General features: G+C 42.9%; 1 protein-coding gene across 4 annotated transcripts in view; it reads left to right on the forward strand.

The window, feature by feature from the left end:
• PDK3 (pyruvate dehydrogenase kinase 3) overlaps positions 1-15930 on the forward strand; it is a 67681-nt gene continuing 51751 nt past the window's right edge. For 2 of the 4 annotated variants that reach the window (XM_030306184.1, XM_030306185.1), the window contains exon 1: positions 2-225. In XM_030306184.1, the coding sequence (XP_030162044.1) occupies positions 120-225 (106 nt within the window). In that variant the 5' untranslated portion in view covers positions 2-119. Of the gene's footprint in view, positions 226-15930 lie in introns of all 4 variants that reach the window. The other 2 variants (XM_030306186.1, XM_030306183.1) reach the window with 2 other exon arrangements.

Genomic DNA, 15930 nt, shown 5'->3' on the forward strand with positions numbered 1-15930 from the left:
AGCCGAGGTGGGGGCCGGTGTGAGCGCTCGGCAGACGTGTTCGATCCGCGCGGCTCGGCTGCACTGGCTCCTGCGGCTGCCTAGGCGTCTCGGCTGGTCGGTGCACGGCCTCGGCGAGGATGCGGCTGTTCTGGTGGCTGCTGAAGCAGCCGGTGCCTAAGCAGATCGAGCGCTACTCGCGTTTCTCGCCATCGCCGCTCTCCATCAAGCAGTTCCTGGACTTCGGTGAGTGCGGGGCCGCGGGCCCCCACGGTCGCCACGTTCCCCACAGCCCCCGGGACGCGGGGCCGCTGCCTTCCAGGCCCGCCGCGGGTCTCCCCGGCCTCGGGGCAAAGTCCGTGGGAACCGCGGGCGGGGCTCCGGGATGCCCGGGGTCTCTCCCAGGGACTCGGATTTCAGGGCGCCGAGGGGCAGGGCCTGGCGCTCACACACCGGCCAGGGCTTTACCTGAAAACCCAGAAACCGCGTCCGAGGACCCTTATCGGGCGGGACGCCCCAGACCTGCTTCGGTAGCTTCAAATCTACTTGACACAGACCTCACCGCCCTTAAAACTTAGTAGCGGAATGTGGGTGGCTTTTTAATATTTTTGTTAGATTTGTTAGATCCTTTTTGTTGTTGTTGGGTAAGCGCTGTTTAGAAACATCTTGAGGTCGAATACATTATGCAATGGCATTTTGTTCCTTTTTTGCCCTAAGGTGCTCCTGTGTGCCTGGAGCGGCAGGACTCGAACTGTAGTCTTTTTCGTGTTAGGTTAAAGCAGTTAGAGGCCTGGACTGCGAACGCCTTACATGCTGGGGAGGAGGGGACGCGTGGGCTCCTAGCGTCAGAGCAGGGTCTGATACACCCCGGGTCTCAGTGCCAGCACCTTTCATCGCGCCTCTCCTTTTGTGTCCCACCACCTTGTCCCCCCATCGGGTGGGCTGGTGGGCAGTTCACACGGATGAAGGTGGGAGCGCAGAAGCCCCGGCCCTCACCCTGTCCGAGAGGCCTAGCTGAAATGGGAATAGATGCCACCACCTTATGTTAACCGGCTCGTGTTTCCCCAGAGTGGTGCCTTTTCAGCCACGGAGCGAATACTTGCAATCGCTGGAGGCGAGGGAGCTGGTTGTGAGACACCTGACAGTAAAACAAATGTGCGCACCCGGGTGTCCGAATGGAGGTCAGCATCCTTGGAGGGGAATAAAATGGAGCAGCAAACATGCCCTGCGCTCTCAAGGGAAAATAATGGGGCATCTGTTCATTTAATGAATTTTATGTGAATGTAAAGGGATCGTATCAGGTGGGAATAAAAACTACAAGTGCAGAGGAGGTAGAACATACAGGGAGGATCTGGCAGGCAAAATGCGATGTTGTGTGTATACTTAAAAAGTTGGGGTAGGAAGAGAGGAATAGGTTAAAGTTAGGCCAGATTAAATTTTAAGAACCCACTTTGCCAGAGAATGAGGAGGAAAGTCAAAGTTCAATGAGATGTTGACCATTGCATCTTCAGCTTCCCCCCTAAAAGCTTTTCAGTCGTTCGCTATCTCTGGCCACTTGTGAGAGTTTTAGAGGTTTGAAGCAGCCCCTGACTTCAGGATTTAGAAGGAAGATGCCACCATTGCTATAAATAGCGTGTTTCCCATCCCTACTTTATGGTTTAGAGATGATTCCAAAGATGTCAGCTTCATCGGGGGTGAACCGGGCTAGGTTAATTCACAGTAAAAGGAGCAGAAGGAGTCCAGAAATCCCGAATTTCCTTCTTCCACCCTCAAAGTTAAAATGATAGCTGTTGTGATAGGCTAGCGAAATTTCGGTTGATTTATTCCTATAGCAGCTAGTATCTCCCCGTGTTAAGAGATGTCTTGCAAGAATGTTACTTGAGTAGGAAGACCACAGTGGAGGATAGTGTTAGCGTGGAAAACCCCATGGGACCAGTATCTGGGAATAAATGTTCTAATTTTTTTCTGCCACTATCTCAAGAGGATGGCCTTGTCTAAGTGAGCCTCACTGGGGTCGTTTTCCTCATGAATGAAACGTGTGGATTGTTTCAGGTAATCTGTAAAACACAACTCCCAAAATATGTGATTGTAGTTTCAAAGGAAAAGGGATGAGCCTTTCAAAAGAAAACAACCAAATCTCTTGATAGATATTTCCCATAAAAGGCTTCTGACCTATTTTGGGAGAGGTGGAGGGATACACTAATCTAGGATAATGGAAGAAGCCTAATAATTGAAGTCTTTTCCTTATAAGGAAGCCCACAGAAGAGCTATATATAATTGTAGTGGAATTTGCTAGAAACTACAAGCCTAGTTTGTCATATCCAGAGACAGGTGGCAGGCAGCCTATGTTTAATGACAACAAGCAGAAGAAGAGAGACCGTCTCAACTTCTACCTTTCTTTTAGTTCTTCTAGCTCTTGATAGTTCTATTTTGGCAAATAATGTAGGAGTTTGAGAATTTAGAACAGATGTGGGGATATTTTTAAGGTGAGAAGGAAGAAGAGTAAAAAGGCTGAATGCCTTCCTATGATTGGTGGAAACTGTGGATAAAGGCCACCTCAAATGCTTAAAGGACCAGCTGGGAAGCAGCAAATGACTACATGAAGCCAGCCAGGTGGGGCCTGTGGCAGACTCCCAGGTATGTGCTGGCTCCCAGAGGGGCGGTTGATTGGCACTGATTCAGTATATTTTAAAAGATCTGAGGCTCGGGGTGCCGGGCTGGCTCAGTCTGGGAGTGTGCAACTCTTGATCTTGGGGTCATGACTTGGAGCCATGCTTTAGGTGTAGAGATTACTTAAAAATAAAATCTTTAAAAAAATAGGGGCACCTGGGCGGCTCAGTAGGTTAACCGTCTGACTCTTGATTTTGCTCCAGTCGTTATCTCAAGGTGCATGAGTTCTACCCCCTCGATGGGCTTTCACTGACAGCACCAAGCCTGCTTGGGGTTCTCTCTCCCCCTCATTTCTTCCCCTCCCCCGCATGCGCCTTCTGTCTCAAAATGAAAAGACAAGAACTGAGGCTCAAACAAAGTAGATACGTGGACAGTGTTGACCTCCAGGCCACCACTTGGTGACCTTTACGATTTTTTCCCCTGGCTCCTTTACAAACGGGACATACATTTTTGACTGAGTAATCAGACAGGAACCAAAGAAAGTATATACACATGGTTCTGTGTTACGGTATTTGTGATAATCATGGTAACAACTTGTAGTTTCTATGGCCACTGAAATAGCTTTATTTATTTATTTATTTATTTATTTATTTATTTATTTATTTAAGCACGAGCGGGGGAGAGGGGCAGAGGGAGACAGAATTTTAAGCAGGCTGCATGCTCAGTGTGGAGCCCAACATGGTGCTTGATCCCACGACCCTGGGTCCATGATCTGAGCTGATACCAAGAGTCAGACACTCAACAGACTAAGCCACCCAGGTGCCCCGAAATAGCGTTATTATATTAGTGTATCCACACTAGTAAAATACGGAGATTATCTTCCTTGTTTAAGAGTGAGGATTAAAACCGGTTATTACTTCAGAAGGAGTGATTTTATTTTTATTATAAGTTTTTTAATGTTTGTTTATTTTTGAGGGAGAGAGGGAAGGAGGGAGACACAGAATCCGAAGCAGGCTCCAGGCTCCAAGCTGTCGGCATAGAGTCCTACATGGGGCTCGAACTTTCAAGAGCCATGAGATCATGACATGAACCAAAGTTGGACACCCAGCTTACTGAGCCACCCAGGCACCCCAGTGATTTTATTTTAAAGGAAGGGTTCTCATTCTCGACACCCCTGACATTTGGGACAGGTCATTGTTGGGAGTGTGTCCTGTGGGTTGTTGGAAGTTTACTAAAGCAGTGTCACTGGCCTCTACCCACTAGATGCCATTAGCCACTAGATGTCACCAGTTGTGACAACCGAATGTCTCCAGACAGCGCCATACCCTTGAGGGGAGCAAAATCACCCTTTGTGGAGGACTGCTGCTGGAAAGTACTGGGTTTAATGCCTGGGTCCCATACTTCAAACTTCTCATGTAAATGGCCTGCAGGTGGGGTGCATGGCACTGGTATTTTTTGAAGATTCCCAGGTTGTCCTTAAGCATAACCAGCATTGAGAACCACTAATTAGATGACCTTCCGATCTAGAATACCGTTGCCCTTTCATATGTGTGCCATTTTTTCTATGCCCTTTAAAATAATGAGTTTCTAGGGGCGCCTGGGTGGCTCATTCGGTTAAGCGGCCGACTTCGTCTCAGGTCATGATCTCGCGGTCCGTGGGTTCGAGCCCCGCGTCGGGCTCTGTGCTGACAGCCCAGAGCCTGGAGCCTGTTTCAGATTCTGTGTCTCCCTCTCTCTGACCCTCCCCTGTTCATGCTCTGTCTCTCCCTGTCTCAAAAATAAATAAAACGTTAAAAAATTTTTTTTAACTAAATAAAATGATGAGTTTCTTGAACTCAGTCTTTACCTGAAATATGGCCTTCCGCACAGGGAGCAAGTATAGCAAGCATAGCGTTTTAAATGGATTATGAGTTTATAGTGGCAATAGTGCTTTCTAAAGGGTGGAATTTTTTTTAAAAACGCTATTTTTCTCTTGATCTGAGATTGGAGTTACATGGTTTCAAATTTAAAAAGTGCTCAGGGCGCCTGGGTGGCTCAGTCCGTTAGGTGTCCGACTTCAGCCTAAGTCATGATCTCGCAGGTCCCGAGTTCGGGCTCCATGTCGGACTCTGTGCTGACAGCTCAGAGCCTGGAGCCTGCTTCCGATTCCGTGTTTCCCTCTCTCTGCTCCTCCCCCACTCACGCTCTGTCTCTTTCTCTCAAAAATAAACATTTTTTTCCAAAAAAGCGCAACAGGACGTAGACAGAAATGTCACCTTCCTACTTTTGTCCACTAGCCTTCCCATTTATTGCATAAACGGCAACTCGTTATAGTTCTGTCCGTACCTTGCTTTTTAAACTTTATACCTTAGAGATTTCCAATCTTTATCTACAGTACTTCCTTTTTCTTTTTCAGGGCTTCTGAGAGTTTGTTTATATAAGTGTTCTAGAATTCAGTAGCCAACTCCCTCTTTATGGCTACTAGGTCTTTCCAGTCTTTGCTGTGACAACTAGTGCTGCGGCGAGTTGTGTGGATCATTCTGTGCATGTACGAGGATGTATAGAGGACATACTCCTAAATGTGGGATTACTACGTCAGAGTGTGTGCGCATTTGAAATCTTCACACACATTGCCAAATCGCTTTCCAGAGAGATTGTTTATCCTCTCGCTAGAAGTTTCTGGAAGTACCACCTATTTTCCTCTGCTTTTACCAGATTGTCTTCAAACTTTTGATGAATGAAAAGTGGTATCTAGTGAGAATTTTTTCTCCTCGAGTAAACAATTTTTTATTTTCGTTTTTTCTTATGGAAGGTTTTGAGCATAGACAGAAGTAGCAAGAATTGGCTCTTGAACTCCTGGGTTCATTATATTAGTATCCACGTGCTGTTTGTCTGTAGATCCTGCGTGTACGTGCAGTCTGTTAGATTTTCTTATCGGTGACATGCTTGTTTTAGAAAAAAACCTTTTGCTTCTATATTAAGACCAATTTGTCTCTCGAATGATCTGTCCTTTAAAGATTTGGTAGAACCCCCCTGTGCAACCTTTTAAACCTAGTGTGTTTAGGGACTGTTGCTCTTTCTGTATTTTGTGCTATTGATCTGTATAGATTTTCTTCTAGAGTCCGTTTTATATTTCCTTAGAAAATTGTCCTAGTCATTGAGGTTTTAAGTCCATTTGCATAGCTGAGATAGTAGTCTCTTAGCAGTCTTAATTTTCTCTGTGGCTGTTCCTCTATTTTATATTCCCCCCTCCCCTTTTTGATGAGATTACATGGGAGTTTATGATTGGATTCCTCTATTAGTTTTATGACTTTTGTTTTCTAGTTCATTAATGTCCACTTTGACTTTGTTAATGCCCTCTGAGCTCCTCAATATCCTTGGGTTTATTTTGCTCTTCTTTTTTCTTTTCAAGTTGGACATTTGGTTTCTTTTCTCTTTGGCTGTTTATTTTAGTATTTAAGGCTCCAATTAGTCCTCTGAGCACTGCTTAGCTGCTGACATGTACAGTATTTGATCCTCTCTCCTCCCTGCTCTTCTGCATCTTCAGATTTTTGTTCTTCTGTGAACTAAGAGTTGGTGGACTTTTTAAATTTTCGGTACAGGTGCATCCTGTATTTTCATTTTCTTGATAGTTTTGTTGCATTGTGATCAGCAAACGTTGTCTGAATTATTTCTTTAATTTATTGATGTTTACTTTGTAGCCCGTGTATGATCATTTCCTGTGAATGTTCCTTGGGCAGCAAAAAGATGATGTTCTCTTCTCAGGTTACAGAGTTTGATATTCCGTATCTGCCATATTAGGTTATTTAAATTTCCTATACCTTTACTTTTTATTTTATCTACTTGATCCATCATGACCTGAGAGAAGTTCAATTCTCGTAATAGAATTTTGTTTCTCCCTATCTCTCTTATAGTAGTATTTCCTTTATCTTGTTTGTTGCTTAGACATTCTTAACTGTCATGCCCTCATTGTGAGACGTACCCTTTAGCAATACAGAGTGCTGCCCTTTTACTAGTTTAATGCTTTTAAGTCTGGATTCAACCTTATTTGACATTGAGATCTAGATCCCCATTTTCCTCGTGTTTACATTTTCTGGTAGAGCATTGCTATTTTATTTTGTTTTTTAATTTTTAGTCCTTTATTTTCAGTCTTTCTGAAACGTGGTATAAAGTTAGGTTTTGCTTTGTGAATCAAACTTTTCCTTTTATGTGGTGAAGTTTAACCAATACATATGTTTGTTGATATGAAAGATCCATCATCTGTAATGATAACCATCTGTAATTTTCTGTTGCTTTCTATTTTTAATACCTTAATTTTTCTGCTGTATTATATATCTTTATCTGCTGTTTTATTATAGTTATTTTAACAGTGAGGTTTGAATTTTTGGTTCCTGTGATTATGTTAGGACCTCTTTGTCCAGCAAGGTCACCGCTAGCCACTTGAGCCTAGTTAGCACTTGAAATGTGGCTAGTGTGGCAGAGAAACTGAATTGATTTCAATTTCAATTTAAACTTGATGCTCAATGCAGTTAAATGGAAAACTTTTAGCTCTGTTTAGAACAGTTTGGATATGTGAATCTACCTTAACTATAATGATGAAATCTAATTATAGGTCACTTATTTCTGATAGAAATTTAGGTTTTGAATTGAGTTGTGCTAAAAGTATAAGATACACAGTGGACTTCAAAGACTTACTGTAAAAATTGGCAAAACATCTCAATATATTTTTATATCGATTTCACGTAGACATAATATTTTGGATATGTTCGGATTGTTTGGATAGTTTAAATAAACTATCACAACTTTCACCTGTTTCTTTGTGAGTTAATGCGGCTGGTAGGAAATTTTAAAATACACATGTGGCTCACAGTATGTTTCTATTGGACAGTGAGGCTTCGGATAGGGTATATTAATTCCTTAGTAGGAGTGATAGAAGTATCACATTTTAGTGTTCAGAATGAACACGTATTGATTTTCTTTTGCAATATAACTTTCACAGTTTTTTTCCTTATGAACCTGTTACTCTTGGGATTTGGGGATTAATTTGTCTTTGAAGGGCAGCTCATGCTCATGGTGGTTCTTTGTTATATTTGCAAAGGTTTGAGTTCTTTTTTTTCCGTTAAGAAGTTGTTAGGAATTCAAACTTCTCTTAGTGATCTAAGGAAAGGAGAACTCAGACTAAGACATACATTAAAGACAGAACCTTCTGAATCTTGAATGAGTTCATAGGAAATGATTCACATTTTCATCTGGACCTGCTTTTCATCTTCCTGTCTCACTCTGGCCACTTCTGTTTCCTTCATTCATCACTTTGATCCCCTTCCTGCAGACTTACTTCCCCTTTTGTTTTATTTTCCAGTTCCTTTGCGCTTGTCTTTTGCACAGCTGCACCGGTATTGAAGGTGTTTGCTCCAGCCTCCTCTTATTTTATTTTATTCTATTCACAACCGTCTCTTTCTAGAGGGCGGCGCTCACCTCTTTGGAACTTCTCATGCTTTCTTCAGCTGTCTGCTGTCTGCAGAGTGAGCGCGCTGTCATTGGTGATGACTGGCTCCATAAAAAAGGGTGTGAAACACCCTGTTACTTTAGTCAGTTAGTATATAAGATTAAACTTCCATAGGGGCACCTGGGCGGCTCAGTCGGTTAAGCATCCTGGTCTTGATTTTGGCTCAGGTCATGCCTTACAGTTGGTGAGTTCGAGCCCCGTGTTGGGCTCTGCTGACCGCTTGAAGCCTGCTTGGGATTCTCTCTGCCCCCCACCCCAGCCCTTCCCCCACTCAAAATAAATAAGTAAATATTAAACAAATAAAAACATAAAAACCTTTCATAATGTCCCCACATTTAAATATAGCATCTCCCAAATAAAACCACCAGAAAGCAGGTTGTCTGACAGTCCTGGCTTCTTTTCACAGAAAAGATGTCTGCCACAGTCCTGGTTCTCTGAACCTAGGAGCCTTTAGTTGTTAGAAGGCACCAGCCAATTTCCTTATTTTTTTTGTTCTTGAGGTTTAAGGGCCCAGCCACTTTCTGTTTTCCTTTAGAAAGTATTTTAAGATTCCACTACCTGCTGAAAAGTTGACTTTGGTTTCAAATGACTTGTCTTTGAAAAGTCTTGGTTTTTTTTAAGTCCTTTTGCTCTTTGAAGCCTCATTACCACTGGAGGGAAGAATTACCACTGGTTTTATTTACAGAGGAAATGAAAAGGTTTTTTTTAATTATCATGTTAGGAAAAAGGAAAAACAATTGCATTGTTTCCGAATGTCTTTATTTTGTACCTGTATGTACATGTACGTGATATACCTTTTCTCTAAGCAGGAAGGTTTTTCTGCTGTGAAGAGTTGCCAAGAATTAGACTAACCTGTTTGGAGACAGAAGCCAACTGTTCAGAATTAAAGGGGAAGAGAACGATTTCAGTCAGGGTAAAGATACCTAACTTGGCTTCATGCATCTTGATCAGTATTTAAGTTTAAAGACAGAATTGGCCCTTTGGGTCCTTAGTGATCAGATAGCATTGGATTTCAACATAATCTGGTTTATCAGGCTCTGGGCACTAAAGTTGTGGCTTTGGCTTTGTTGTCTTTGCAGTTTTGTGTGCGACTCTTTGTAGCTTTGAAGGGGCAGCATGGCCACACTTGCTGACCTGTTGGGTGGTTTTCTCCCACTAAGCTTTAGGAAATTCAGGCTATTGGCAAGATTTGAGAAACTTTGGATTTGTTACTGGATGGAATGAGAAAATATTATCGCTTTTCCTTTTTCTTTATATTGTATGGGCGTTACGTTATTTGACTTCGCTGATAAGCTGACGTCAGAGTTGGGCAAATGCTTTTTGTTTTTGGAATGCCATATTTGAAGATATGTCGAACTATATAGCCTGAGGGCCAGTCCCCTGTTTTGTTTTTTAATTAATAGACTTTAGTTTTTTTTTTTTAATTTTTTTTTAACGTTTATTTATTTTTGAGACAGAGAGAGACAGAGCATGAACAGGGGAGGGGCAGAGAGAGAGGGAGACACAGAATCCGAAACAGGCTCCAGGCTCTGAGCTGTCAGCACAGAGCCTGACGCTGGGCTCGAACCCACGGACCGTGAGATCATGACCTGAGCCGAAGTCGGACGCTTAACTGACCAAGCCACCCAGGCGCCCCAATAGACTTTAGTTTTAAGAGTAATTTTAAGACCATGGTGAAAGGGAAGGGGAAAAATAGTTACAAAGAGAGAGGGAGGAAAGCATACAATAAGAGACTCTTAAATACAGAGAACAAACTAAGGGTGGAGGGGGGGTGGGCGAGAGGGGAAAATGGGTGATGGGCATTGAGGAGGGCACTTGTTGGGATGAGCACTGGGTGTTCTATGTAAGCGATGAACTATGGGAATCTACCCCAAAAACCAAGAGCACACTTGACACACTGGATGTTAGCCAATTTGACAATAAATTATATTAAAAAAAATAATTTTAGGCTCACTGCAAAATTGAGCAGAAAGTACAGGGAGCACCCATGCACAGCCCCTCCCCAATTACAGCCCTTCCACCCCACCATCAACATCCTGCACCAGTGTGGGGACATTTGTTACAACTGATGAACCAACATTGGCCCATCACAGTCCATAGTTTATGTTAGGGTTCCGGTCTTTGTCTTGAACGCTCTCTGAGTTTTGACCTCGCCTGTTTTTGTAAATAAAGTTTTATTGGAACATGCCCATGTATTACATATTGTCTGTGATTTCTGTCCCTCCACAAAAGCAAAGTTGGCCATTTGGCCCACAGAGCCACAAATGATTGCTGTGTGGCCCTTTACAGAACGTTTTGTACCTCTCTCTAGTCTAAGCTAATGTCAGCCTGTTAAAGGAGCTTTTGCTGCGATTGCTCTAAAATTTGGATTTAAATGATGAAGATCTGTTTCTCCCAAATGCTAGTGAAAGCAAATACTGTATTGGCTCTCTGAAGCGTAACATGAAGTTAGCTAAGACCTTTCCAGGTAATCCATGATTTACCTATGTGGTATGTGCCCCTGGGGGGAGTGACCATGTGAAAGGGAAAGTTTAAGGGTTCTAGTTTCTCCACAGCCCTGCCACAGTGAGGTGTTATGATTTTAATTGTGTAATAGGTAACATAGAAGCTAAGTGTTTTACTTTTTTTCCCTGTGTGGTTTATTTTCTGCATTTTGTTGTGTGTAAAGTGCCCTTGACCGCTTACTAACTAGAATCTGGAGTTTTAACATTTCCATGAATTCTTGTATCTGTTTGGCATAGTAACCTATTGTACTGTGTAAGTATCATTGCCCACCACGTTCCCTTTTTTGGTAAAGTAATTATCAGAGTATGCAATTAAAGGCATTTGGAAAGAATATCACCTATAATTCTTCCATCCATTTTTTTGTGATAGTCTTCCAGCTTTTGCCCATACGTTTGCATGTATTATGACTGAATGCTAGTTTCCTTTTTGTTTAGTGCACAGTCTGAGTTTTTTTATGCTCAGTCAATTACAGTGCTTTTATCATGGTCAGATTTATCACCTATAGCATTTTGCAAATTGTTACTAAACCCCTCTGGAATTTATTGCCATTTCTGATGGGACTTTTGCAGCTAACTCAGTTTGGCTCTGTTCTGTTTTCTAGTTGCATAGCAACAGTTCTTAAGGCCTGAAATCTTTCGCTGTGTTTCTGTTTTTATCACATGCTAAGTTCACAGAGTGGTTTATATTTGTGGATTCTATTCAGTAGGACAGCTTTTCTGATTTTAACGAAGTAGTATATGTTAACCTTTGCCTCATAATTTGTGTTGAAATTTGGTAAGGACGATTATTTCCATATTTTTTTAGAAATTCTTGCTGTACCTGCCCACTTATTCTTTTTGATAAATTAGTTAACTTACAGGAAAACGTGTTAAGGGGAGTGTGGGTGGCTTACCTGACATTAATTGCAACTGACCTGGCAGCATTCACCTAGCCCATTTCACTTTCATGGTATGTGGGGGGATCAGTTTACCTCCATGCTTCCCCTACGGGCAGAGCCAGGTTTGATTGAGGCCCCTGGTGGTATCTTTCATATCCTTCAAGGAGAACCCTATTCCTGGTCAGTGTCTCGTCTTTTCCCAGATTATACTTTCTGCCATAGTGAATGGCACAAAAATTACAGCAAACTATTACATTTACAGATTTATATTTATATTTATATTGTATATACATATACAGGTCCATATTTATATTGCCTCTGATTGAACAGTTGGGGTTCTAAGTCACTGGTAGATTATTTCCCTAAGCATCACACAGGCAGTCATTATTTTACTTTCATTCTTAGACATGATACGTGATTCCAGTCGGACCATTTGAGTTGTACCAACGTTGCTTGCTTTCTTACTAGGGCATGGGTGTCAGTATATAATAGTTTCACTGTTGGGAATAAATTACTAAATACCTCTAACATTTTCCTGGAGTGGGAAGTTAAATATTTCCCAATGTCTTCTTGGCCAAAAAACAGTAGGGGCCTTTGAGATGTGTAACATACCTTTCTTTCCCCAGCAAATGGTTAGATTTTCACAGCTCAGAGCATATTCTGGGTTTTATCTGAACGTCTCCTGGGACCTGTCCTAGTAGAATATAGTGTTTCCTTAAACTTGGTAGCATGTATTCCTTAGTATCTGATTGCCAGCTTTGTATAAATTTGGTTAATTTCTCTTCCCATTTGTGATATTAAATAGAAAGCAAAAGGGTCATTGCTATATTACTATACCTATCTATACTGGTCATGTAGTGTGGTCGTGACCCCTTTATTTCTAATCAACTCCTAAGCTACTTGCTCGCAGCGAGTCCCCCTTCTCTAGAAACTGCCCTGTGTACAGAGGGAGCCCAATTCTCTGGTTAGCATTCTGTACAGATTCTCTGCCACGCTATCTCCAACCTGCATACTCCTAGTTCTGCTTCTTCGCTTGGTTTTAGAAACTGTTGGAGAAGGAAATTAAAATGGACTCTGTGTAAACTGAAAAAGATCGAGTAGATTCCAGCAGCATTTTCTGAGTACTTACCAACACTTGGCATAAAATACATTATTGTGGAGTTCTGACAACAGTCGTGTCCATGTTACAAATTGGGAAACTGAGGCTCAGGGCTGTTAAGAAAAGTACCCACACATACAGTAGAGCCGGGGACCCATGACCTGCTCGTCGTACCACCCCTCCGTAGCTGAGGAAGTAGGTAAGGATTGTGCGCAGTGTGGAAACAAAACCCTCCAGAGGGGAAGGATCGACGAGAACACCGTCGCCGCTTGGCAGGAGTCACCACGTCCTGAAGTACGGCCATCTCCTTCATGAATGTGTTCAGCAGTTTTTATCTTTCTTGTGTAGGATCATCTAAAGGACAAGGAGAAAGAAGATAGTGGTAACACTGAGAAGTTTCTTAAGACTATGAGAGCATCCTCGGTCAGCTTCCTAAGAGGCTGAAACAAATCTCAAACATGAAAATAGAGACTAAAAATAGACGGGTAAACAGCCACTGTCTGAGCCTGAGGAGTTTTTGATTTGCCTTCCCTGGTTGGATTTTTTGTGATTAATGTTAGTCAGTGGTCTTCAGTCCTGCCGCTCAGGAGAATAATCTGGGCTGCTCCTAAAACTAGTGGCACCTGCCCCTCTTTGAGGCCAGTGAATCAATCCCCAGAGGTTGTGTCTAGGCGCCAGGATCCTGGAGTTACCCACGTGACTGTGATGTGATGAGAACTGTGTTAGATCCAGTAGACTGTTGGCCTAAGCCTAAGAGCCGTGAACCACTTCAGAGGATGGGGTCCGAGATGCTGAAGTTTAGCACTTGAACACCTGGATTTGGAATGAAGTGGAAACAGAAGCTTTGGGAAATTGTCAAGGCATAGTCACTGCCTTTGGGAAACTTCTAGATAAATGTGAGGCAGGGGGAAATACATAAATTTAGATGTGTTAGTCAACGTTTATGAACCCTATGACTTTGTGGCATGCGTTCCTGCTGTCCCTACCTCTCCCTCGAAGGCTTGTTTCATAGAAGTGGTTTCTGGGAATGTGCACCATGTTAACCCTCTTGTCCTTCATCCACAGCATCCTTAGGGGCTTTCTGGGTGGAGAACACAATTAGAAGAACACATATGAAAGGATGTACTCTTTTTCTTGATCTCTGGCTCCTTTCCTTGGTTGCCTCCTCACCGCAGTGCTCTCTCCATACTCGTCTGAGATTTGAGATTACTACGCACGGTTGGTGTACGATAAATAACTGAATAGAGATACGAACCAACATCTAACCCTCTCTGATGCATTCAGTGGGACCTTGAGCTTAGAGATCATCTCTCCAACGTCCCTAATTTTATACATGGCAAAGTACAAGTCCTGAATAAGGAGCGGAGACTTCCCAAATCATCAGGTAGCTGTTGACATGACATCTTGACCAGCTCTTCCAAGGTGAACCAGAAATTATTCTTTCCAGGAGGCAAAGGCAAATCACTTGATCTCGCTACACTTCGGCGTATTAAGCTACGGAATCAAAATGCTAGCATCCGACCACAGGCTCGTCGTACTGGTACGGTTGAGAACATGGAGCGCAAGGTGTGGCACGTGGTAGGTGCCCAGTAGATGGTGACTGCTTTCATTACGGGAAGTTAGTGACACAGCACTTCCTGGATGAAATCAGCTTACTGCTAAGAACAAAAGGTGCATAGGGAGCTCTTAACCTTGGATGTTAATTATTTTAAGGTTTGTTGGCTGAAGGTCCCAGCTCTAAAAACTGACCATTTTCCAAGAAACAGCGCTTTCAGTTTGTTTGTGCTTGGAGCGTGATTGGCTTTGGATCCTCTTCATTCACTGTAGCGGTTAACTTAACATTTTGCCTCAGCCTCGAGGATGAGTGCAGTGTGACCTTGACTTAAATGTTCTTGCTTCCAGGACAACAAGGCGTCACGTAATTTACCAGTCCACCATTAGGACTAGATCTTAAACCCCCTCCCGGAATTAGGTTGATAGGAATCTTTGTGGTTGCCGTGTTACCCACATGCTCTGGCTGGACCAAGCTCTGTTTGTGGGATCGGTTCCTAACACATCCATGCCTTTTCTCTCCGCTCTGTGGCCTGACACACCATGCTGACGGTTACTGCCGCTTTGTTTTCACCTTCCTACCTCCCTTGGGTTCGTCTTCCCCTAACTTAAAAGATCTAATACCTCTGACCAAATATATAGCATGAAGTGATCTGTCTGTAAGAGGAATTGGCCATTACCAGCAAATATTATGTTGCATCCCTGAGTTGTATTTGCTGTAGTAAGTTTATTCTAAAACTTACTAGGTGTTTTTATTTTCAGTTCTAAGCAGGAAATATTTATTAAACACCTACAGTGTGTTGGATTTTGTGCCCGTGGGCTCTTCAGTATTCTGAGGAATTCTGAGGAATCCTGGGACCCACAGGACATAGAACTCATTGAATGGGGGGAATGGCAGAGGGGTTGTCCAGGCAGAGGACACAGTGTGGGCCTATGGTGAAACCCGTTTACAACTTGCTTTGGCCTCACTTGGTGTACAGAAAGGCGGGTTTCTCCCGAGTGTGTTTATGGACACATATCTACCTTCAGACAGTGAACAGGACTCTAAAGAGAGAGGATGAGGGCATTAGTGGATGTTAGTCACTTTCTCTCAGCACAGACCTGGATGCCGTCAGGGAAGGGTCCAGTGACCCTCGCCTACCTTAATGACCCTGTCATAGTCAGCCTGTACCCTCCTTCCCTATAAGAACAACCAAAATCATTACATGAAGGTAACACGAGCTTCGCACGTCCGTTGCATATGGTGGCACGTTCTGTGTGAGATTTTTGTATTCTTTTTAGAAAATAGAATGGCTCTAGTTACATAGGAAGACCTTTCTGTTAGGAGACTGCTTTTAAAAACAATCTTTTGAATGACTCCATATTTCCCGATGTAAATATACAATGTCGTGATTTATTTTACTCTTCCCTTATTGTTGGATGTTTAGGTTGTTCACAGGGTCCCTCCCACACTCTTCATTTGGAAAAATTTCGGACCTTAGGAAAAGTTGTAAGAATACTACAGTTAACATCCATGTCTGGCACCTGGATCCACCAGTTACTTTGCCATATTTGCTTCTTATCTTTCCCCCCTCTGTCTATCCCTCTTCCTGTCTCTTGCCCTGCCCCTCTCTCAACACATGCCTTTTTGGCTGAACCATCTGAGAGCAAGTTGTAGAGAACGTGATTACCCCTAGATACTTAAGTATGTGTATCCGAAGCATAAGAGTATTCTTACCACACTTGGGGAATTCATCATTGATCTCATAAGAAAACTGAATATTCAAATTTCTCCTCATGGCTGGTGGCTCCAGCACTGGACAGCTCAGGTCGAGAACATACTCA

Source organism: Lynx canadensis, chromosome X, assembly GCF_007474595.2.
Source record: "Lynx canadensis isolate LIC74 chromosome X, mLynCan4.pri.v2, whole genome shotgun sequence".
Lineage (NCBI taxonomy): Eukaryota > Metazoa > Chordata > Mammalia > Carnivora > Felidae > Lynx > Lynx canadensis.